Source organism: Sus scrofa, chromosome 14 (assembly GCF_054392235.1).
Source record: "Sus scrofa isolate SSC_HxYL_T2T_F1_AM1 chromosome 14, Sscrofa_HxYL_maternal_Yorkshire_Landrace_v2.0, whole genome shotgun sequence".
NCBI classification, from domain to species: domain Eukaryota; kingdom Metazoa; phylum Chordata; class Mammalia; order Artiodactyla; family Suidae; genus Sus; species Sus scrofa.
In genome coordinates this window covers 60,056,448-60,081,610 of record NC_139396.1, presented here as the reverse complement: position 1 = coordinate 60,081,610, position 25,163 = coordinate 60,056,448, and the positions used below count along the sequence as shown (strand labels likewise).

Sequence of the window (25,163 nt, the reverse complement as noted above, 5' to 3'; positions counted from 1 at the left end):
CTTGCTGTGTGTCCCTGAACAACAGACCCGCTTCAGGGTCTCTTTTGTCTCGCTGTGCTCATTGATTCTGAGTTCCAAGGCCACTGGGAATGGGGAGAAGGGGAAAGAGCCTCAAAAGATGACCTCTGGGAAAATAATCTTTTTAAAATTATAAATAGAGATATAACTGCCTCATTTTGCTATACACCTGAAACCTAACACAATATTGTAAATTTATAAGTTATAGTTCGATGGAGAAAAAAAAAAAAGATGTCCTCTGGCCCCCTACGAAATATTGTTAAAAAGTATTTGCTTAACAAATACTTTATAGCCATCGTGTGCCCGGTTCTGTTCCAAGCAATATGCAAGTATTTAATCCTTACATTAAAGCTATGAGGAGTTCCCATCATGGCGCAGTGGTTAACGAATCCGACTAGGAACCATGAGGTTGCGGGTTCAGTCCCTGCCCTTGCTCAGTGGGTTAACGATCCGGCGTTGCCGTGAACTGTGGTGTAGGTCGCAGACGCGGCTCGGATCCCGAGTTGCTGTGGCTCTGGCGTAGGCCGGCGGCTATAGGGGTCCGATTGGACCCCTAGCCTGGGAACCTCCATATGCCACGGGAGCGGCCCAAGAAATAGCAAAAAGACAAAAAAAAAAAAAAAAAAAAAAAAAAAAGCTATGAGAAAGGTACAATTGTTACCCCCATTTTACAGATAGGGAAATCAAAGCACAAAAAGGACCAACAATGTGCTCAAGGACACAGATCTAGTGTGTATCAAGCCCTCATGAGCCAGCGCCGGTGACTCCCCTTTTCACTACAGCAGCTGAGAGGCTGGCCGATAGTCATAGGGGCGGGGAAAATCCTGAGGCAGTCAGCTGGAAAGGCCCTGTGAGTTTCCTTTTCCCCTGTGATGAGTTTCGGTTTTCTGGCTCTGGGCATAAAAGTTCTCTTTCTCTTCTGCCTCCAGCTCAGCCATTAGCTGTCTTCTCAGCAGCCAGCCAGAGCAATGGGAAACTGGGGGTCCCATCTCTATGACCGGCCTCCTCAGAAACTGGGAGAGTTTGTCCAGAACAACCTGAGACCCTCTGAAGACTGTCAGAAACAGATCGACCAGACCGTGGACACCATCTGCAAAGTCCTGCAGGATGCTGAGCAGTTGCCCCTGGTGATAAGCGTGGCCAGAGTGAGTAGAGGGCTGGGGTCAGGCCTTCAGGGAGCCAGAGGGAAGAAAGACTTGGTGCTGAGCACCTACTGTGTGCCAGGCCCTGGGCACACAGACATCATCATATTCCCCATGCTGCTCAACTGAGATGGTGGGATACAGTACAGAGTTTAGGAGTACAGGTTGGGAGCTGGTTCTGCCTCTTACTACTGTGTGACCCAGAGCAGTTTGCTTAACCTCTCTGTGCCTTAGTGTCTGAGTCTATAAAATGGGAGAGCAATAATACTCATCACAAAATGTTAAGAGGCTTGAGCATATAATGTTCTTGCACAGGGCTTGGTACAAAGTTAGCACAAAAGAAGTTCCCATTTGGGGCAGCGGGTTAGGGATCCAGCATTGCCGCAGGTTGCAACTGTGGCATGGGTTCGATCTTTGGGCCGTAAACTTCCACATGCTTTGGCACAGCCAAAGAAAAAAAAAGTGAAATAAATTAGCTGTGATTACTGTTATTGCTTCTAATCTCCTTATTTTCCAGAGGGGTAAACTGAGGCTAGAAGACTTCAGTAAAGCTTCCTACCGATGCTCTGTGGTTTCAACAGCCAGGGGTGGGGCGCTCTCATCAGTTAGAAATGTTTGGTGCTACAGACACAAATCCTGGGGCTGAGACGGAAGATTCTGGACCTTTGGAGAAGAAAGGATGCTGAGAAGGTGCTAGGACCCTAGGGTAGGGAGAGGGCATTGTAGAAGATGCCCAATCCCAGGCTCTCCAGCACTGGAATCCCGCTTCTCTGCAGTCACAGCGCTTTCTGGCTTCTGCCCTTACATGCATCCACTAGCCCCAGCACTAAAGACATCCGAGCCTTTGGCGTCTTCTGCCTGGGCCCAGATGAGGAAACTGAGGCACGGGGAAGTTATTTAATAGTTGATATCCAATTTGGGATTGTAAGCGCTAGTGATCCGTTTGGGAGCTTGCACCCTTAACCACGAAGCCATCCTACCTCTCAACATTGTTAACTTTTTTCTAACACACGCAGCGCCGGGCGGCAGGGGAGTGGGGGCGGGGGCGGGTCGCCAAGCCGCGCGCGTGCGCGTGTGAGGCAGGGCGCTCCGCGGCCACCCGAGCGGAAGCGGAAGCGGAAGCAGGTGGAGCGCTAAGACCGCACGGCCCCCGCTGCAGAGGCTTGAAAAATGCTCTCCTGCAGCTACCTGCTGTGTGCACAGATTTTGTCGGAGACTTGAAGGGGACGGAGCTTGACGCAGCTCTCTCCAACAAAGACCGAAATCTCCTCTCCGAGGCCTAAAAGAACGTGGTCGGTGCCCGGCGGTCTTCCTGGAGGGTCCGCAGCAGCCTTGAGCTTTAGAAAAGCAAGGCCGATGAGAACGGCGAAGGTGCAGGCTTATCGGGAGAAGATGGAGAAGGAGGGCTGGAGACGGGGTGCAAGGACGCACTGGCTCAGCTGGACGACCTCCTCATCGACAACTACACAACGGTTTCCTGTGCAAGGAAAGGTCTTCTACCTGAAGTTGAAGAGCGACTACTCTCGCTGCCTGGCCCAGGCGGCTCCCGGCGAGAAGGAAAACAGCGTGACCTAAGCCTTGGAAATCGGCAAAGAACATGTGCACCTGACGCACCCAGGCGGCTGGGCCTGGCCCTCAGCTTCTCCGGGTTCTATTACGAGATCCAGGAGGCGCGCAAGCAGCCCTGCCTCTTAGCCAAACAGGCCATCGAGGATACCAGAGCCGAGCTGGAGTCCTGCAAGGACTCCACGCTCATCATGCAGCTGCTGCGAGACAACCTCACCCTCTGGGCCAGCGACCCGTAGGACTGGGAAGCCAGAGAAGGCAACCAGGCGCCTTGCTGGGCTGACGGTTGCCCCGAGCCCAGGGGAGCTCCCTTTTCGAATCGTGCAGACAGGTGCGTCCAGCTGGTTTTACCACAACTGTCGGTCTAGGTAAAAGGCAGGAGATAGCAGTGGGGAAGTTAGGAAGGAGAGTTAGCCAGACAGGCTGCAGTAAGTATTCAAGGAATTCAGTGGGTAAAATAAATACTACTTTGGGGATATGATTTCCAAAACAAGCTGATAGCATTTCCTTAAGCAGTACTGCTGTGCATGCAAAAATGAATTCACCCCTCTCACCTCTTTCTTCAGCTAATGGAGAACAGGGGAAGCTGAGACCCTTGCTTCTGTCAGTCAGCTTAATAACCATTTAATGTGCGGTTTCAGTAGTGCCTTGTTTGTTTTTTTCCTTTATACAGCCACACCTAGGTCATATGGAAGTTCCAGGCTTGGGGTCCAATATGACTGTAGCTGCTGGCCTTCACCACAGCCATAGCAATGCCAGATCCAAGCTGCCTCTGTGACCTACACTGCAGCTTGCCACATCCCTAACCCACTAAGCGAGGCCAGGGATCGAACCCGCACACTCATGGAGACTATGTCAGGTTCTCAAACCACTGAGCCACAATGAGAACTCCCAGCACCTATTTTCCCTCTTTAAATTATGACATGGACAAACCTTTTCAATGCAATGCATCTAAAATTTTGATACCTGTGACTTTGGGAGTGTGTATGATTGTTTAAGAATCATAGATTTTCTGGAGTCCCCGTTGTGGCACAGTGGAAACGAATCTAAGAACCATGAGGTTGCGGGTTCCATCCCTGGCCTCGATCAGTGGGTTAAGGATCTGGCGTTGCTCTGAGCTGTGGTGTAGGTTGCAGACACGGCTCGGATCTGGCATGGCTGTGGCTTTGGCTGTGGCATAGGCCAGCGGCTATAGCTCCGATTCGACCCCTAGCCTGGAAACCTCCATATGCCACAGGTGCGGCCCTAAAAAGACAGAAAAGACCAAAAAAAAAAGAATCAATGGATTTCCTTTTGTAACTCTTTGGCTATCGTCCTTGTGTATCCTGACAGCGCCAAGTGTGTCAGCCCATGTCAATCATGATGGGTGATTACAAAATGCCAGACATATATTAAATGTTTTGGAATTCAGTGGGTAAATAAATGCTACTTTGGGGATATGATCTCTTAAAAAATAATACATACAAAAAGTACACAGGAGGTTCCCATTGTGGCTCAGTGGGTTATGAATCCAACTATCCATGAGGATGTGGGTTCAGTCCCTGGCCTTGCTCAGTGGGTTAAAGATCTAGCGTTGCTGTGAACTGTGGTGTAGGTTGCAGATGCAGCTCAAATCCAGGATTGCTGTGGCTGTGAGGTAGGCCGGCAGCTGCAGCTCCAATTTGACCCCTTGCCTGGGAACTTCCATATGCCACACATGTGGCCCTAAAAAGGCAAAAAAAAAAAAAAAAAAAAAAAGTACAGATCCAAGTGTACAGCCTTATAGATTGCCACAAACAGCATATATGTGTAACCTACAGCCAGATGGAGAAATGAAATGTTTCCAGCCCCCACCCAAGAGCCCCTGAACCTCGCATCCAGTCACTACCCCCAAGCCCAAACAACCACTCTCCTGACTTCTAACAGCATAAATTCTTTTGGCTGGTCTTTAAACTCTGTATAAATATAAGGTGACCAGCTATCCCATTTGCCCAGAACTGAAGGGTTTTCTGGGACATGGGCCTCTTGGTGCCAAAACTGAGAATGTCCAGGGTAAGCCAGACAGGTTGTTCACCCTATGTAAAAGAAATCGTGCACCATGCAGCTTTAGTGGGGTTTTGGACCCATCTGTTGAAGAAATGTGTGTGGTTATGGGCAGCTGTTGTTTATCATTTCGTTGTTGTCCTGTATTCCATCATGTCGATACACTGCATTTGTCCATTCTGTTGCTGGTGGCCATTTGTGGCCTCCAGTCTGGAGCTGGAATGAAAAGCGATGCTGGGGGTGTCTTGGGTGGTCACATGAACCAGACTTTTAGGCTCTGGTGACATGGAGCTTTTGCTTGTGTTGAGAAACATTTCTACCTGCTGGGGCACCCTGTGACCCCCCCCCCCTCCACACACACACACACACACACACAAATGGTTCAGAGGCTCACATCGGCTTCTCTGTTGCTGACAGGGTGGCTCGTACGGCCGGAAAACAGTCTTGAGGGGCAACTCTGATGGTTCCCTTGTCATCTTCATCAGTGACCTTGAGAAATTCCAGGATCAGAGTAAAAACCACTCTGAGCTCCTCAGCCAAATCTGGGCACAGTTGAAATGCTGTCAGCTCACAAGGAAGCTGGAAGCCAAGATGGAGATCCAGAACTTCAACAGTGGGCCCACCACCATCCAGCTGTTCGCTAAAGAGCAGAGCATCACTTTCAAGATCCTGCCCGCCTTCAATGCTCTAGGTGAGCCCTCCTGGGTGTGTGTGGGGTGGCGGGGTGTGTAACAGGTCTGGAGGGGCTTGTGCAGAGAGCAAAGCCAAAGAAAAGGGTGGTGGATAGCCTGAGGGTGGCATAAATACCACTGGTGCTTTCCAAAATGAAGGACTTTCAAGAGAGGCGCTTCCTCCTGCCCTGAACTTACTCTCTTCTTTAGAATGACTCTCCGTCTTCTAATTAGGAGAAAATGTTCTAGACTCTAGAATCTAGAGCTTCTCACACTGTGACGTGCACACAGATCATATGAGCAACTTGTTAAAATGCAGGTTCTGATTCAGAAGATCTGGGTCCGGGATTCTGCTTTTGTTTTTTGGTTTTTTGGGGTTTTTTTTAAGGGCCGCACCTGGAAGTTCCCAGGCCAGGTGTGGAATCAGAGCTATAGCTGCTGGCCTACGTCACAGCAACAGTCACAGCAACAAGGGATCCGAGCCATGGCTGTGATCTACATCGCAGCTCATGGCAGCAGTGGATCCTTAACCCACTGAGCAAAGCCAAGGATTGAACCCATGTCATCATGGATACTAGTTAGTTTCATTATAGCTGAGCCGCAATAGGAACTCCAGGGATTCTGTATTTCTAACCAGTGCCATGATGTTGCTTCTGGTCTGTGTACCATACTTGAGGATTTAGACTAGAATAAATGTTCATTAGAGGAAGAAGATGGAGCAGACATCTGGGGAGAGTTTGGATGGGGCAGATTTTTGACATCTGCCTTCTAATCAGGTTAACATTGATGCAAGGATTTTCCATGGGTAGCTATTTGAATGGATAAATGTTGGGGAGTTCCCATCGTGGTACAGTGGAAACAAATCCAACTAGGAACCATGAGGTTGTAGGTTCGATCCCTGGCCTCCATCAGTGGGTTAAGGATCGGGCCTTGCCGTGAGCTGTGGTGTGGGTCTCAGACTCGGCTCGGATCTGGCGTGGCTGTGGCGTAGGCCAGCAGCTGCAGCTCCAATTAGACCCCTAGCCTGGGAACCTCCATATGCCGTGGGTGTGGCCCTAAAAATACAAAAAAGAAAACAAAAAAAAAGGTAAATGGTTGGATGTATGGATAGGTGGATAGTTGGATGGATGGATGGTTGATTGAATAAACAAGTCTCAGTAGTTATAGCTTAGTCTATAGGTACATATATTATTACAAGCTGAAAATGCACTAATTTATAAGGTAGGCAGCCCCGAATTCTTATCCTGCTCCCACTATTAACCCACTTTTGCCATCAGTAAGATCAGGCTAGAAACGGCTACCTTCTAAGCCCTTTAGGACAATAAGGGTTGAGAATACTTGCCTGCCTCAAACCGGGGCTGGAGTCAAGGTGAAGGGGCACAGTGTCACTGAGAATTCTTGGAAATCCTGTTCTTCCCTCTGGTTCAGAGCCGGGTGGTTGGAGATGAGGCCCGGGCGCCCTCTGCTGGGTTCGCCCATCCTTCGAGGATGGTGTGAGAAAAAGAAATCAGCTCTTCCTCATGTGTAAGAATCAGAAGCTGCCACCAGATGGCGGTAGAGCTACACATTCCAAACATCCCTTTTCTAGAGGAAAACAATCATGGTTGCTTTCTGAGAAAAGTAACCTAACTGGGGGATTTTAAAATTACTTTTTACTAAATATGAGCCTAACTAATCTGGCCTGCTCTTCACACCAGCTCCAAGCCAACCTCTTTCACCTCTACATCCCTTTCCACAGCCATGTACCACCACTGCTCTCTCCCCAGGGTCTTTGACCCAAAGCACGACTCTTCTATTTACTTGACTTCTTGGTGTTTCAGCTTCCTCATCTGTAAGTGAGCAGCTGATTGCACGAACCACATGAGAGTTTTGTGAGGCTCACATATTTCCCTCTACAGGAAGGGCTTAAACTGTGCCTGGCATAGAGTAAGCACTCAGTCCATGTTAGCTGTATTATTGTTGTTATGAAGACGGCGGAATGCTTTTTCCGTCCGCCTCTCTGCCGCAAGTGCACAGAACCATGCCTGGCTGATAGTAAGACGTCAGTAAGTATCTGTCAAGGTGAATGATAAGAGTAATCCGGCTGCTGTCTCCTGGTTTATCTAAACCGTAGGGCTCAGCTGGCAAGAAAGGAAACCCTATGATTAAATTCTGGACTCTCTTGCCATCTCCTCCACTGTCCTTGCTTTCTCGTTTCCCTACCAGTGGTGTTCAAACTCCGGTGAGTATCAGAATCAGAAGGGAAACTTAGTAGAAAATACAGAGGCCCAAGCTCTCTCCCACTGGAGTATCCGATCTGCAGAGCTAATATGGAAAACTCTGAGTCCCAGGCTCACTGACCCAGGAGGCTCCTGGGCCTGTGTTCCCCGATTGGCTCCACAGCAGGATTCCGGGAGGCACCCAGTTTGCCCCTCGTCAGCCCCATCTCCTGGGGTTCCACTCTGCAGGGCGTGCGCCTGCCCACAGGCCTTCATCCCCAGCCTCCAGCACTCTGCCTTCACCCTGCCCGCCTGCACCCTTGACCCTCTGATTTAGAAATTCACTGCACAGGCTCGATAGCAGAATATACCACATGAGGTATATAAACATTATTGTCTTCCAGATGGGTGCCAGCGGCGCCAGGGCCATTTTTTTAAAGAAACCATCCTTTCCCTACTCATTTGGATCCCCCCTTTTTCATTTGTAACTGTGTCTCCTGTCCCTCCGTTTGGTCCTACTGACCTTTCTTAGGACAGCCCCATACCGTGTCCATAAGACTCATTTTAGAGTCTATGCTTTATTGTCTAGCAGGACAAGCCACCCCTCACCTTTTACGCAAATCTACCAGTTCTCTTAGGGACGAGGCAGGGAATGTGTGGGCTCACCAAGGTCAAGTTCCATGAATACTAAAAGTTCCACGGGTCTCTTTGATACCAGGCTTAAGTGAGAAGCCCAGCCCCTGGACCTATCGAGACCTCAAAAGATCCTTGGATATGATGAAAGCCAGCCCTGGCGAGTTCTCAGTCTGCTTCACTGAACTCCAGGAGAGGTTTTTTAATAACCTTCCCAGAAAACTGAAGGATTTGATCCTCTTGGTAAAGTACTGGTATCAACAGGTAAATTTCAAAGTGCGCGTCTATTGCTACATCCATTTCCCTTTCACTGAGATAATTCACATCCGGCAAAGTACAGCAAGCTGAAGAATACGGCTCTGCGCCTTTTTCTGTCCTTTTAGGCAACACCCAGATCAAGATGGGGCACATTTCCTGCACCCCAGCGGGCCGCCTACTCACAGGCAGTCCTCGCCCCAAACGAACCCTTGTCCTGACATTGGTCACCACAAATTAGTTTCACTTGCTTTTCACTCAGTGTCAATAGAATCAGACTATGTGCGTCACATCTGCCCTCTTTCGCTCCATATTATGCCTAAGAGGTTCGTCCATGTTGTTGCATGTGCTAGTGGGTGTTCGTTGCTTTGTTCTGGTCCCTTGCATTAATACACTGAACATTGACACATTCCACTGCTGAAGGAAATTTAGGTGGTTCTCAGATTGGGGCTGTTATGAATTAGGTTATGATGGATATTTCCCTACATGTCTTTTTGTGACTTTGAGCACTCATTTCTCTTGGGTAAATATGCAGGCATGAGACTGCTGTGCTGTAAGGCATACCATATGCATGTGTGTGTGTGTGTATGCACCTTGTGTATATGCGTTATAGAAACCCTATATAGGTATACACATACAATTAGGTGTATATGTAAATATACACGTACACATACATGCCATGCCGTGTACCAGATCACACTGCCAGCAGCAATGTGTGACAGCTTCAGGGGCTCCACATTCTTGTCAACACTTGGAATTGTCAGTCCATCGAATTTGAGCCATGGTGTCATTTTGGTCATCGGCAGGGGACAGTGACTTCCTATAGACTTCCGGTTCCTTGATTTCGGACCCTTAGCATGGAAGGAACGGTCCCCATTTAACTGCTGCCTTTTTCTTTGCCCGCAGTGCCAGGAAAAGCTGCCGGTTTCATTCCAGCTGCCGGTGTATGCTCTGGAGCTGCTCACAGTCTACGCATGGGAACAGGGCTGTGGAGCAGAAGACTTTGACATAGCTGAAGGCCTCAGGACGGTCCTGGGGCTCATCAGGAAGCCAGGAGAGCTGTGTGTCTACTGGACAGTCAACTACAACTTCGAAGATGAGACCGTGCGCAACGTCCTGCTGGGCCAGCTCAGGGCGCGAAGGTAGCACGCCTCCCACCACCCCCTCTCCTTGCCTCTTCATCTGCAGGCCAGGCTGTGCCCGCTTAGAATAAGGGCGCTTCCTCATCCTCCCCCAGCTCATTTCTTCTCCCACCAGCAGCCCAACTGATTTTTTTTTTTTTTTAATCCAATGGAATTTATAGGCCAGTAATCCTGGATCCAACGGACCCAACCAATAACGTGAGCCAAGATAATTCGTGCTGGCACCTGCTAAAACTAGAAGCTGAAACCTGGTTGTCTTTTCTGAACGAGTCACCTGGACCATCTTGGAATGTTCTGGTGAGAGGGCTTTTCCAAGCCAGTGCATGTCCTGCTGTGGGCAGCACCCCCCCCCCCGTCCCCTGCCCCCCGCCAACACTCGGCCTGCGGCTTCATCCAGGCTCTCCATGTGTCAGTTTCCTAGAGTTGCCGTGAAACCACACTGTACACCGGTGGCTTAAAGCAACAGAAGTGGATTCTTTCACAGGTTTGGGGGCTCCAAGTCCAAGATCAAGGTGCCAGCAGGGCCGCGCCCCCTCGAAAATTTCCAGGGTCAAATCCTTCCAGGCCTCTCCCAGCTTCTGAGGGTTGCTGGCATCGTGGCTTGTGGCAGTAGCCCTCCACTCTGCCTCCCTTGTCACACAGCCTCCTCTTGTGTGTCCACAGTGCCTCCTGTCCCTGTGTCTCTCTCCTCTCTTCTAAGGACACCAGTCATACCAGATGAGGGTGCATAGTGGTGACCTCGTCTTAACTTGGTCACCTCTTTGCAAAGACCCATTTTCCAAATCAGGTCACATTCATAGGTCCCGGAGGTTGGGCTTCCACATGTCTTTTCAGGGGACACAATCCAAATCCATAACACTCCACGAGGAGCCTGCCCTCCCACTGAAAGGAAGGTCAAGTGCAAAACTGAACAAAGAGAAAAGGGGGCCACAGATGAAATCGAGCAGAGGAGTGGGTGGCAGTCACCCCTGCAGATGCCAGGATAGGCTCTGAGCTCCAGTCGGGCAGGGGCAGAGGACCAGAGTGAGACGGGAGGCTGGAAAGGGGAGGACGGTCAGAGGGGCAGCCGTGAAGAGAGGCACTGGCCTCTCCCCGCCCTTCCCCAGAGGAAGAGCAAATCTATCCGCACCAACTGCCTTGCACTCTTGGGGCTTAGCAGAGGACAGTCCCACAAGAATGTTCTCTGGTTACACCAGTGAACCCATTCAGCTTTTATGGGGGTCATGGGGTTGAGGGGTGGGGGTGGCAGATGCATCATTTGAAGCCCAATAGGTCAGTTGAATTTCACATGGCACAGATATGGGTATGGGACCAATTTACATCCAAATTATGGGAGGCAGGCATCTGCACATCACTTACACAGGAATTTGAGGGCCCGCTGAGCAACGATCTGGGATAGAAATGGTAGACGTAAATTGAACTTGCCAAATTCACAGGGCCCTGGAAGTGAAGGAATCTGTGAACAGGACGTCCTTGGGATAATCGGCCAAATCTGAAAATGGATTGTTTCTGGACAGTAATAATATCTGAATCTCTTGCCTCCCTCTGCTGAGGACCCTTGTGATGACACTGGGTTGCAGCACCCTGCCCCCCACCCCAGGATAAGCTCTCCATCTCAGGATCCTTAACTGGAATGCATCCATGTAGTCCTAGACTAGGATGTGGACGTTTGAGGGGTATCGCCATTCTGCCTCCTGCCAGCAAGGTGCAGACAGGCCTGCGGGAGTCCCTGACCGCAGCAGGTGGAACAGGGGAGAGGAGATGCTCAGGTGAGGTATCATGACCCGTGCTCCTCAGAGCACGTCCTCTCCCAAAGAGGAACCGCACTTCTGTGCAGGTGTCAGACCCCATCTAGACAGCAGAATATGGTTTCTTTCCAGAAGTGGCTGCAAGGGCCAGGGAGTGAACAGGTCCCACCCTCCAGGGTCTTCCGCTCCCTTCGAGGGCACAGCTCCCCCTGCTGTGGAGGGTTGAATAGTGTTCTTGCAAAATTCAAATCCCCTGAATCCTAAGGATGTGATCTTTGGAAGTAGAGTCTTTGCAGGTATCATTAAAATGAGGTCACCCTGAGTTCCCACTGTGACTCAGTGGTTAACGAATCTGACTAGGAACCATGAGGTAGAGGGTTCGATCCCTGGCCTTGCTCAGTGGGTTAAGGATCCCGCGTTGCCGTGATCTGTGGTGTAGGTCACAGACGTGGATCAGATCCCACGTTGCTGTGGCTGTGGTGTAGGCCGGCAGCTACAGCTCCAATTTGACCCCTAGCCTGGGAACCTCCATATGCCACGGGAGCGACCCAAGAAATGGCAAAAAGACCAAAAAAAAGGCGGGGAGGGGGGAGAAGGCCATGTGACAGCAGAGGCAGGCACAAGACAAGGATGACCATGGACTGGCAGAAGCTGGAAGACACACGGAAAGTTTCTCCCCAGAGCCTTCAGAGAGCAGGGCCCTGCCCACACTTGGATGTCAGATGTCTAGTCTCCAGAATCATGATGTTATAGCAGTGCCTGGAAACCAGTCCACCTGGGCTCAGGGTGTTTAACAGAGGCTGATAGAACCTTAAAAAAGCAATGCGTGTGGTCATCAGACGTCAAAAATACATGGAGTTCCTGCTGTGGCTTAGTGGGTTACGAACCTGACTAGTGTCCATGAGGATTCGGGTTCAATCCTTGGCCTTGTCCAGTGGGCTAAGGATCTGGCGTTGCCATGAGCTGTGGGGTAGGTCCTGGACTTGACTTGGATCCAGCATGGCTATGGCTGTGGCTATGGCCGGCAGCTGCAGCTCCAATTCGACCCCTAGCCTGGGAACTTCCATATGCTCCTGCAATAGGAGTGGAGTTCCCTGGTGGCCTAGTGGTTAAGGATCCAGCATTGTCACTGCTGTGGCTTGGGTCACTGCTGTGATGAGGGTTCAGCCCTGGCCTGGGAACTTCACATGCCATGGGTGCGGGGAAGGGGGGTAGTGAGTGGGGAGGGACCTACAATAAATGGGAAAATAAGGAACAGAGCAGGAGGAGAAGCTAAGAGGTGCTGGCCATTAGCAGGTGTTTGCCACAACAGGAAGTGGAAACTGGAGAGTAATTGAGAGCCAGGGGCATTACATCTGTGAGGAGAAGGATCCAGATCTGTCCTTAGAGATCTAGTGAGGAGGAGCAACTAGGAGAATTTTTGTTTCTGGGAGATCTTGGGGTGTGTCGATACAAGAACTCAGACAAATGTGCCAGCAGGAGGGAGATGGCGGGTGGGGCAGGGGAGGAAGCTGGGGGTGGGGGGGCGGCTGGCAGGAGCCACTCATGGTGGGGGTCCTTCCACAGCCTGCATCACTCTACTCGACCCCAAGCCATCATCTCGATAAGTTCATCAAGGACTTTCTCCAGCCGGACAAGACTTTCTTAGATCAGACCAAGAAGGCCGTGGACATTATCTGTAAATTCCTTAAAGAAAATTGCTTCCGCCATTCAGCTACAAAGGTTCAGAAGATTGTCAAGGTGAGCCCTGGCGTTTCTCTTCCAGGGTGTTTCTGGTGGGGAACTAAGCGGGCTCTGCAGCCCTGGCACTCGTGACCACCGCAGTGTGCGGGCGGTGGCTGAGGGCGGGAAGCTGGGGAGATGGGAAGCTAGGACACTGGCTTTCCATGAAGGGTGCTATTGCACTGCCTCTGTCAGTGATACTGGACTTGGGATCCTGCGCTAACCTCCGAGGGCTGCTGGTGGCACATCCATTCTGACCTCCGCCTCCTCTTCCCATCACCTTCTCCTCTGGGTCTGTCTTCTCGTCCCTTCTAAGAACATTTGTCATTGGACATAGGGCCCACAGTTCCCTAAGTTAATCACATCTACAAAGACCCTTTATCCAAATAACTTCACATTCACACAGTGTCCCAGCAGACGTACCTTTTGGGGGCCACCTTTCAAACCACTGCAGATTCCAGGCTAGGTGCGTATGGAACCAAAAAGTGATGGTCTTCCTTGTTTTGGTGACTGGAGCCCAATTCATCCCATCAGCTGAGTTAGAGGTTCAGCAGATTGGGCCACTCTTCTCCGTGACTCAGCAGCCACAGGGGCTGACGCACTTCCCTCCGTGTGTTGGCCAATAGCCAGATAACTGCATGCTTGTGGCCACAAGAAGGAGAGAGGAAAGGGTTGACACTAATCTGTTCTCTCTGAGTCTGCAAAGCTACGTAGTCCTCAGGAGACGGCTTTAGGAAGTGGACTTGAGAAGTAGGTAATTTGGCAGTTGCCATCGTGGCTCAGCAGAAACGAATCTGACTAGTATCCATGAGGATGTGGGATTCGACCCCTGGCCTCGCTCTGTGGGTTAAGGATCTGGCATTGTTGTGGCTGTGGTGTAGACCAGCCACTACCAGCTCCAATTTGACCCCTAGCCTGGGAACCTCCATATGCTGCAGGTTTGGCCCTAAAAAGACCAAAAAAAAAAAAAAGAAGTAGGTAATTTATTTCTGTTTTGTAGCCATCGCTTGCTTGTGGGTAAATTCACACATCCAAGGGCATGAGATGAACCGCCTTTGGAACCATATGGTTCTATTCACTTGGAAAATAGACCCTGCCCTAAGTGGAGACTTTTTTTTTTTCCTTTTTTTTTTTTATTATCACTCAATGAATTTATTACATTTATAGTTGTGTAATGATCATCACAATCCAATTTCACAGGATTTCCATCCCACACCCCCAGCACATCCCCCCACCCCCCGAACTGTCTCCTTTGGAAACCATAAGTTTTTCAAAAGTCTGTGAGTCAGTATCTATTCTGCAAAGAAGTTCATTGTGTCCTTTTTTCAGATTCCACATGTCAGTGAAAGCATTTGATGTTGGTGTCTCCTCGTCTGACTGACTTCCCTAAGTGGAGACTCTTAACCTGGAACTACCCTTAGCCCAAATGGTGCCAGGCCCTAAGGATGGGAGGGGCTCGAGCGCTAGAAAACACTGTATCTGGATTTACCTTCCTTCCTTCACTAGGGGGGATCAACTGCCAAAGGCACAGCTCTGAAGAACTCCGATGCTGACCTTGTCGTGTTCACAGACTTGCTGAAAAGCTACACCTCCCAAAAAAATGAGAGATGCACCATCATCAAGGAAATCCACAAGCAGCTGGAAGCCTGTCAGCAGGCGCAGGATTTTGAAGTGACGTTTGAGATCTCAAAATGGAAGGCTCCCAGGGTGCTGAGCTTCTCTCTGAAATCCAAAGTCCTCAACGAATGCGTACACTTCGATGTGCTGCCTGCCTTTAACGCACTAGGTAAGACCCCCAGCTGTGAGCTTCTGGAAGAGGAAGATGGATTCTGGTGCGACGGTGGAAGGAGTAGGGGGCAGGTCACGTGACGTACTAATGGGTCATGGGTCCAGCGCCCTACCAGGGGGCATTCACAGTGACAGGATCTGACATCTGTATACATTTTCATTGTCATTTCTCATTTAAGTGTCCCAAGGAAGGCCAGAAGCCACATCTTATCCTCTCACGGTATCATTCCCAGCATCTATCAAAGAGTGGGGTACACAGGAGTTTTCTGTGGCACAGCAGGTTAAAGATCTGGCATTGTCACTGCAGTGGCTTGGCTCACTGCTGTGATGCGGGTTCAATCCCTGGCCTGGGAATTTCTACATGCCTCATTGTCTCTGAGGATGCAGGTTCAATCCCCGGCCTCACTCAGTGAGTTAAGGATCTGGCATTGCCAAGAGCTTGTGGCATAGGTTGCAGATGTGGCTTGGATCTGGTGTTGCCATGGCTGTAGCCTAGGCTGCAGCTGCAGCTCCAGTTCGAGCCTTGGCCCAGGAACTTGCCTATACCACAGGTGTGACTGTAAAAAGAAAGAAAGAAAGAAACCAAGGCTACTTCAGACATTTTCCAAATCAAAATCAGAAGACTCTGGTACCTTCCTTCTGAACAGTTCTTAGTGTCTCTAGTGAGGAAATGACCATATCGATTGGGGGTAGGCTAACTTTTTCTATAAAAGGCGAGATAGCAAGTATATTTAGCTTTGAAGGACCATAAGGTATCTGTCATAACTACTCAACTCTTCCTCTGTAGCTTGCAAACACCCAGCAACAATGTACAGTAACAAGTGGGTATGACTGTGTTCCAGTAACACTTTATTTACAAAAGCAAGCAGGGCACCGGATTTAGCCTGGGGGTCGTGGTTTGCAAACTTCAGGTCAGGGCTGTCCAGAAGGTCTTTCTGTGATAATAAAAATGTTCTATGTCTTAGTTCTGTATCTGTTGAGACTTTGAAATGTGGCTAGTGCACCTGAGAAACTAAATTTCTCATTTTAGTTTCCTTTAATTAGTTTGAATGCAAATAACCATGATGGCTAATGGCTACACTATTGGACAGCGCGGGTCTAGATAGCACTTTAATAATACTACTTACACTCATATAAACCATACAATTTTTAATATCTCATTACACCGCAGATGGCCCCAATATCTTAGATATCAGTCACTTCCAGACACTGACAGAGTTCAAAGTCATGTCCCAGAATTAGATTTGTCAACAATGTTTTGACGTCTGTTACTTTCTATACAGATTAAAACATAACGCCAGTTTCTCCTCTCCCCACCCACCCAATGCTAGGTGACCTGAAGTCCGGCTCTGCACCCAGCCCCAAGATTTATGCTGAGCTCATCTCCTTATATAAATCCTCAGACATCCTGGGGGGAGAATTTTCTACCTGTTTCACGAAGCTGCAGCGCGATTTTGTTCGCTCCCAGCCCACCAAACTGAAGGATTTAATTCGCCTGGTGAAGCACTGGTACAAATGGGTATGACAGCCCTTGTCCTGGCCGCCTGGTTATGACTTTTACCAGTACCTGTGTCCGAGACAGTGCCTAAGCAGGTGCTCCTGGCACCCACGCGCTTCCGGGCCTGGGGCCGAACCACACAGAGGGAAGGGCTCTCCTCACTCCTCACCCTGAGTGTCTTGGCCAAGGTCCCATCACTAATCCTGTTGAGTTGGGTCGGAGGTAGGCACCTCCTACTATCAGAGCTGCTACACTGAGTTTATTTTGCCTTTGCTCTGACATCCAAAGCATTCTGCAGGAATCCAAGTTATCCCGCCTCCAGAGGGCAGGCCAAGTTGAGATCTGCATGCCTTCAGGTCACCAGCACGGCTTCTCTGCTGCCGGGTGCCCATCATTAATAGACACAGACGCTCCCTCCTGGAAGGCAGGCTGAAGCGACATGTGGGACCTGGGGTGCATCTCCTCTACTGGTTCCCCTGCCTGCCCTTCCCTCAGCTGTCCTGCTTGTGGGCTGGTTTCCGAGTATTTTCATGACAGCAGACACCTGGCACAACAGCAGCTCTTTCAGGAGGTCACTCCCTTCTGTGTCCAGCTCCCTGAAACCTGAGGAGACGGGTCTCTGCGGGTTCCATGTCTGCACTCAGGGTGCTCAGAGCACTCAGGGCTACGGGGTGACCTTGAGCATGTCACTTCGCTTCCCCATGACTTCATCACTCTGCCTGCTGTGTAGGCATGTTGGAGGGTTAGGAATGATGACATAGGTGAGATGCCTGGCCCCATAATTAGCCCTTAGTGGGTCTTTAGCTGTAAATAGTATGAACGGTAGCTATGTTATAATTCTCGGAAGTCACAGAGGGCCAAGGCACAGCTAAGAAACCTGCGTGGGCTGCTTTCCAGCGGCAAGGAGCACCACTCAGACCCCCAGCAGGCCAGCCCCACCCGTGCTGCGCCTCGTGACTCGGTTGCCCCGTGGCAGCCCCACCGTCCTCGGTGTGCGTCCTCTGCGGCTCTTGCTAAGCTCGCTGCCCCTCCCCGCTTCAACCAGTCTCACCCGCTGTCTCCACTCTTCCCTCAGTGTGAACGCAAACTGAAGCAAAAGGGGTCTCTGCCCCCGAAGTATGCCTTGGAGCTGCTCACCATCTATGCCTGGGAGAAGGGGAGCGGGGTCCTGAGCTTTGACACGGCTGAAGGTTTCCGGACGGTCCTGAAGTTGATCACAGAATATCAGCACCTCTGCATCTTCTGGACGGTCAACTACAACTTTGACAATGAGATCGTGAGGAACTTCCTCCTGGCCCAGATGCAGAGAACCAGGTGCCCCAAAGCCCAGCCCCTCCTTTTCTTAACCTGATTCCCTCCAGCTCCCTTCCGGGGGCCTGGATTCACCTCCCACGGGGTCCACATTCACTCTTCCTCATGTGAAACAGAAGGGAACGTGACGACCAGCAGGACCTCCCAGTCTCCAGGGTTAAAGCCTAGGGAGGCAGGGGAAACGTCATCGGGGGAAGGGAGAAGGCAGGACCAAGGTACCGGGTCCCTGAGTTGCTGTCATCTTTCTAGGTCAGAAGGGAAAGCGTGGATTCAGCGGGTCTAAGGTGTGGAGCTTGGAAGTGCGCCCCTGAGAAATAATGCTATTATTCGCTGCCAATGTATCCTGCAGGCTATTTATTAGACGAGGTTTTATCTACCCTCCTTCCCACAAAACCTTTATCCTTCCAGAATAGGAAGGAACGTCCCCTTGTGGCGCAGCAGAAACAAATCCGACTAGTATCCATGAGGATGCAGGTTCGATCCTTGGCCTTGCTCAGCGGGTTAAGGATCCGGCAATGTCATGAGCTGTAGTGTAGGTTGCAGACATGGCTCAGATCCAGCATTGAGATCTGAGGCGTAGGTGGGCAGCTGCAGCTTTGATTCGACCCATATCCTGGGAACTTCCATATGCCACACGTGCGATCCTTAAAAAAAAAAAAGGAAGGAAGGAATCTCAGTGTGTCTACTCAGAGCCATCCTCAGGGAACAAAACAATGGAAGCAAAGGAGAAGAGAAAAAGGAACATTGAGAAAGAATAGAAGGAAGACAACCATTAACCGTGGCTCACCTACCACAGGCGTGACCTGCTTGACCGTCTGGCTGGTGGGGACCGTCATCCCCCAGTCGACATAGCGTGGAGCAGGTGTTCATGTCGTGCCTTTGTGTGCAAACTAACGGACAGCTTTCCAAACCTCTCCGAGGAATATAATTTAATTCTAGGAAATCACCATGAACCGTGTTGGTGCGTTTGCATTACTGACATCTCAGATAGACACATTGTTTTATTACTGAGAGTAGACTGGCCCCCAGTTCTGAAGCTGCCGGTTCTGAAGAGCATGCCTCTAATGACTTCTCACCTCTCCTTTAGGCCCGTGATCTTGGACCCCGCTGATCCCACTGCCGACGTCGGCGGAGGGAACCGCTGGTGTTGGCATCTTCTAGCAAAAGAGGCTACTGAATGGTTGTGTTCTCTCTGCTTCCAAGATGGGAGTGGATATCCCATACAGTCTTGGGACGTGCCAGTAAGTGTCATCTAAAGGAAGTGTCCTCTGAAGGTGGCCCTGGGACTCGCTTCAATCAAAGAGCTTCTCCTGCGGCAGCACTCGGACACACTCAGCCACAGATTCAAACAGACCAATTAAACAGTTGGGTTTTTCCTCCCCGTTAGACGAAATCCAAAGGCAGGCCGTCTAGACCTCACACAGCCGTTCCCTCGGCTATCCCTGTGAGCAGGGTCCCTGGTTTCAGCCCACGAGAGGCAGTAGCGGCGCCCCCTAGCTCAACAACCAGAAACCTCTCCAGAGCTGGCCAGGTGCCCGCCCCCCCAATCCCCCACTCCTCCCTGGCTCTTTCTGGAGCCACCCCTCTGGTGGATTTGCATCTTCGTGGCCCTGAAAGTGGCTCTTGCCCCTTCAGGTGGCAGGTTCACAGACAGGCAGCAGGAACGGAAAGGGGGAAGTTAGCTGCCCAGGGTGTCTTACTAAAAGCCTCCCCAGCAGCCTCCCTCACATGTCATTGTCCAGATGGTCCCGCGCTACCTGTAACTTCCTTCAGAGTAGCTCCAAAGCGGGGTGCAGACAGCTGGGGGTGGGGCCAGCCAGCCAAGAGGGCCGGCCACACACACCTGTCCCAAAGCTCCACCTCCACCCAAGATACCTGCTGCCAAGTATACTTGCTTTTCAGCCAAGTCCTCTCTCCACAAGTGCCCCAGACTGTCCCTGGTCATAGTGACCTGCACAGCTACACTTCCTTCTTTCTTCCTTTTTTTTTTTTTTTTTTTTTTTGTCTCTTTTAACCAGTGTTTCTAACTGCTTGGGTGTACCGTTCTTGCACATGTATTTCTTTCTAGGCAGTACAGACACCAGGAAGCTGTGGAGCAGCGCTATATCCTCTTGTCAGTGAGCTGTTCTTTAGACGTTGGAGATTCATGGACTGATAGTGCTGGAAGAAACCTCTAGAGGCCATCAGGCAGTTGCTTTTAAAGACTCGGTTCACTGTGTGACAGAGTGACCCAGCTCCATTCTCCCTTGACGCCCCTACTCCTTCTTCCCTTGCTTCTCTTACTCCTCTTGAATTGAGACCGCCACACCCTGCCTTGTGTCACCTCCCTTATGGCAAGTACCAGCTCTCATCCAGCTTTATGTGCCCTGGTCTTGTCAACCATGCTATGTTTTCCCAGTTGACTCCTTCCTCTTCCTTCAAGTCTCAGCAGAGGGTTCTCCCTGTATTCCCGGAAGTGCATTTTACCCAGCCCCTGGTTCCCCTAATGCCACGGTCTCTTTCCCTCTGCACACAAAACCCCGTCTGCCCCTGCCCAGTCGAGGTCTCCTAAACTAGTAAAGAGCCAGGCTTTTCTTACACCTGCAGACTCTCCAAAGGCTTGCATTGTAACGGTTGATAGATGTACATAAAAGATACTTTGAATACATAACGTACATATAATTGTTGTCTTTTCCTTCTGAGCCTCCCTTTTCTGCCCCATCCTTGAGTATCTTCTTGCCAAATCCAAAGGCTTTGTCCTCCGGCTTTAGCTTCCAGGGTATTTGAAGGTCTAAGTGTGTTAACCGCATGTATCCACTTACCTTTTCACGTACCAGCTGTCATAAGCACGCATAGATCTGGTCTTTGTCCCCAGTTCCTGGCACAGAGCTTCTAAAACCCTTGGACTCTCCTGATAGGAGTGTGTTGTGTATTCATAAGGCACCCCTCCCAACCCCCCTGAGTTATGCTAACGAGGTATGGGCCCTTAGATAGTTTCAAGAGAGGGGTTGGCAGTGCCAGAAATGCCAAGCCTGTGATGAGAGAGCAGAAACTTTCATCTCTGTCCCCACCCCCACCCCCAGCCTCCTAAGCGGGGGGGGGCTAGAGATTGAGTCTAAGCACATAGCCAGTGATTTAGTCACTCGTGCCTTTGTGATGAAGGCCTGTTTAAAAACTCTTGGGATGACAAGCCTTCCTGGTTGGTGAGCATCGGGAGGAAGGCATACTCTGACTCTAAGAGGAAGGGAGCTTCTGTGTTCAAACGCCTTCCAGCCCTCGCCCCTGTGTCTCTCTTCATCTGGCTGTTCACTGGTATCCTCTATAATAAAATGTGATTGTACAGATAGCACTTTCCTGAATTCTGAGTCATTCTGATGAATTATTGAACCTGAATGAGAGTCATGGGAACCCCTGAATCTGAAGCCAAGTCAGGCAGAAATAAGTTGTCTGAGAACTCCACTTGCAGCTGGGATCTCAAGGGGGGACAGTCTTGTTGGGACCTTGCCCTTTAAACTGTCTGGTCTGCATCCCCTCCGGTTGGTGTTATGAGTTGGTGTTGGATGCACCACTTCTCTTTTTTTTTTTTTTATAGTTGATTTATAATGTTCTATCAATTTCTGCTGTACAGCAAAGTGACCCATTTATACATGTGTATACATTCTTTTTTTTTCATATTATCTTCCATCATGTTCTATCACCAGTGATTAGATACAGTTCCCTGTGCTATACAGCAGGATCGCATTGCTTTTCTTTTTTTTTTTTTTTTTTTTTTTTTCTTTTTTCGTCTTTTCTAGGGCCGCACTCACAGTATATAGAGTTTGCCGGGCTAGGGGTCTAACTGGAGCTGTAGCCGCTGGCCTACACCAGAGCCACAACAATACGGGATCCGAGCCACGTCTGCAACCTACACCACAGCTCACGGCAATGCCGGATCCTTAACCCACTGAGCCAGGGCAGGGATTGAACCCGCAACCTCATGGTTCCTAGTCGGATTTGTTAACCACTGCGCCACGGCAGGAACTCCCGCCTGTGTCTTTTTGAATGAAAGTTTTTTCTGGATATATGCCCAGGAGTGGGATTGCTGGATCATATGGTAGTTCTATATCTAGTTTTCTAAGGAACTTCCATACTGGTTTCCATAGTGGTTGTATCAATTTACATTCCCACTAATAGTGTAGGAGGGTTCCCTTTTCTTCACACCCTTTCCAGCATTTGTTATTTGTAGACTTTTTAATGATGGCCATTCTCACTGGTGTGAGGTGGTGCCTCATTGCAGTATTCATTTGCATTTCTCTAATAATTAGTGATCTTTTCATGTGCCTGTTGGCCATCTGGATGTCTTCTTTGGAGAAATGTCTGTTGAAGTCTTCTGCCCATTTATCAATTGGGTTATTTGGTTTTTTGCTGTTGAGTTGTTTGTATATTTTGTAGATTAAGCCCTTGTCAGTTGCATCATTTGCAACTATTTTCTCTCATTCTGTAGGTTGTCTTTTTATTTATTTATTTATTTTTGCTTTTTTAGGGCCACATCCGCACCATATGGAGGTTCCCAGGCTAGGGGTCGAATCAGAGCTATAGCTCCTGGCCTACACCACAGCCACAGCAACACCAGACCCGAGCCACGTCTTCGACCTATAGCACAGCTCACGGCAACACCGGATCCTTAACCCACTGAGCAAGGCCAGGGATCGAACCCACAACCTCATGGTTCCTAGTTGGATTCGTTTCTGCTGCACCACAATGGGAACTCCTCATTTTTATTATTATTTTTTTTAATGGTTTCCTTTGCTCTGCAAAAGCTTGTAAGTTTAATTAGGTCCCATTGGTTTATTTTTGTTTTTATTTTTTATCACCTTGGGAAACTGGCCTAGGAAGCATTTGTACGGTCGATGACAGAATGTTTTGCCTGTGTTCTCTTCTAGGAGTTTTATGGTGTCGTCTTACAGTGAAGTTTTTAAGCTATTTTGAGTTTATTTTTGTGCATGGTGTGAGGGTGTGCACCACTGCCCTTGCCCAGAACAAGGATAAAGGAAATTGCTATGGCCTGAGGCTGAGGAATGAAAGAATGACCGTGCTAAGTTCACCTCTACTCGGTCTGCAACTAGTTAGCAGAACCTTCTAGACCCCTGAACTTGCACTAGATCCATGATAGGAAACTGTAAGACACTGCCCCATCCTCACAGGGCTTATGATGTACCTGGAGGGACTAGAACACATAACCCAAGTCCCTTATAAGACAATGAAGGGCAGTTTACAACCACGTGCCAAGTGAAATGTGCAGAGTGGACAATGACCAGGAAAGATAAAGTGAGCAACTCAAAACCCCCCAAAGGCACAAAGGCACAATTTCAGTATTTTTTGACAATGTCTTCTCAGCATTCAGTAGGCTTTTAAGTTCATTAAGAGCAAAGATAAGGAAAAGCTTCCGCAATCAAGAAACTCATGGTTGTGGATCATCACTGAAAGTAGCTAGAGGAGCTCCCATCATGGCTCAGTGGAAATGAATCTGACTAGGAACCATGAGGTTGCAGGTTCAATCCCTGGCCTCGCTCAGTGGGTTAAAGATCCAGCATTGCCATGAGCTGTGGTGTAGTTCGCAGACACGGCTTAGATCTGGCATTGCTGTGGCTGTGGCGTAGGCTGACAGCTATAGCTGGGATTGGACCCCTAGCCTGGGAACCTCCATATGCCATGGGTGTGGCCCTAAAAAGCAAAAAAAAAAAAAAAAAAAAAAAAAAAAAAAAAATTAGGTCACCAGAGTCCTAACCCTTTTTTCAGAAAATTGGCAACTAACAACAATGGATAGGGAAGAAACCCAGCCTTTCCTGCACAAACTTTATTTCACTATAAACGAACAGCCCTAAGGGATGAGGAAACAAAAATTTTAACAGAAAAATTCGATTTACTATATGCTGAAAGATTGATTAACTTGAAACATGGCCATTTGGCAACCTCTGATGAAGTTGATGATTTAGGCACAGATTGCCAGTGGATGAAACCGTGAGACTAAGTGCCTATGGGCAGCTCTGTGACAGTAGCAGGGGAGACTGTCACCTCCCACATCCAGTTTAATTACAGCATCAGTAGGAGTGGGACAGCCAGACATGTGTGCCTGCTGGTGTGGGGCCCATGGAGCACACAGCACTAGCCATTAAGTATTTTCACCAAAAAAAAAAAAAAAAAGCTATATGAGACAAAAGGAATTGAGTTAGCAACCTCCAGAGAAAACTGTGTAAGCCAGACAGACTTCATCAGAAGAAAACAACAAAGTCAGGAAAAACAAAAGAAATGTGGAAGGGCGTGCAGGCTTACAACCACAAAAGGGGAATGAGCCAAGAAGAATCCAATTAAGTAGAGTTAAAGGCCAAGATCCAAGGCCTGTGGTCTACTGGTTACCCTGGCAACAAAGTCCCCACTTACATCAAAAGAAGTAAGTGATGATCGGAAGCCGGGTTACACATGGCGAGTGGTCAATGGCCCGGGAGGAGTTTGGGAAGAGAGTTTGAGTGGCAGACGTGAATGAGGATCACCAGTGGGAGAATTTGTGGATAAAAGGATTATCTGGAGCCTGGGTTTTGGCTGCTATAACCTGAGGCTTCTCCAGCTGAGTTTGGTCAAATCTGAGTGGATAAAATGTTATCACTCTTTGGTTCTGTTTCTGGGTATCAGCGCCTGGGATGAACCTCAGACGAGGAAAAAGTGAAGAAAGTTCTCTCTGTCCTGGGGCCACCCTATGCGAACTGGCCTGGGGCCAGGAAGAAGTCAGCACGGGGGAGCAAAATGTGAGGATCCCAGTAACTGAGCCCAACCCGACCCGACCCAACGCAACACAGCTCAACACAGCACAATTGAGAGGGTTCTATCTGAGCACAATAGTGCCCACCATGCTCGTCTTGGGCGAAGTTCCTCAAAGAAGTGCCAAATCTAAGTTATTTCCCTTCATTATAGGGCAGGCTGGGAATTGCACCGGAGAACGTCTCATGTTCTGAGAACAAGGCTCTCCAGCTTAGAGAGCAGGAGGTCATCACAAGAGAAGGGAGAGGACTCCATGGTTGGGGGCACTGGGTGGTGGTCAGGAAAAGGGATCCTTCCCCAAGGCTTGGCCAGAGTGATGCCAGAATAATAGGAGAATGAGCTAGCCAGGGGGTGACCCCTGTGAGCTCTGATGGTGAGGGGGAAATGCCACAAACCACTAGAGGCCTGGGAAAGCAAGATCAGATGTAGCAGGTGGAATAATAGCCTCCCAAAGATGTCTGCATCCTAACCCCTGGAACCCGTGAAGGTGGTCCCTTTGGTGGCAGAAGGGATGTGATTTAGTATCTCAAGATGGGAGCTGGTCCTAGGATCATCAGGTGGGTCCAATCTAATCACATGAGCCCTTAAAAGCAGAGAAGCTGTCCTACTTGTAGGCGGACGAGGGATCTGAGTTGCTGGTGCTGCCCTAAGGGGCCGGCAATCAGGGAATGCAGG

The 25,163-nt window shown here is 49.6% G+C and overlaps 1 protein-coding gene and 1 pseudogene across 2 annotated transcripts; both read left to right on the top strand.

Moving 5' to 3' along the window:
- The first annotated feature begins 877 nt into the window (after positions 1-877).
- On the top strand, positions 878-21,042 carry OAS2 (2'-5'-oligoadenylate synthetase 2). Of its 2 annotated transcripts, XM_084993216.1 has the most exons (12): positions 878-1,163; positions 1,678-3,057; positions 5,166-5,439; positions 8,336-8,514; positions 9,412-9,647; positions 9,809-9,944; positions 12,962-13,135; positions 14,624-14,903; positions 16,237-16,424; positions 17,479-17,717; positions 18,802-18,955; positions 19,783-21,042. In XM_084993216.1, the coding sequence occupies exons 3-12, from the start codon at positions 5,340-5,342 to the stop codon at positions 19,867-19,869; spliced, it is 1,773 nt and encodes a 590-aa protein (XP_084849342.1). In that variant the 5' UTR covers positions 878-1,163; positions 1,678-3,057; positions 5,166-5,339; the 3' UTR covers positions 19,870-21,042.
- Positions 2,168-2,965, top strand: LOC146396590 (14-3-3 protein eta pseudogene; annotated as a pseudogene).
- Positions 21,043-25,163: the final 4,121 nt, after the last annotated feature.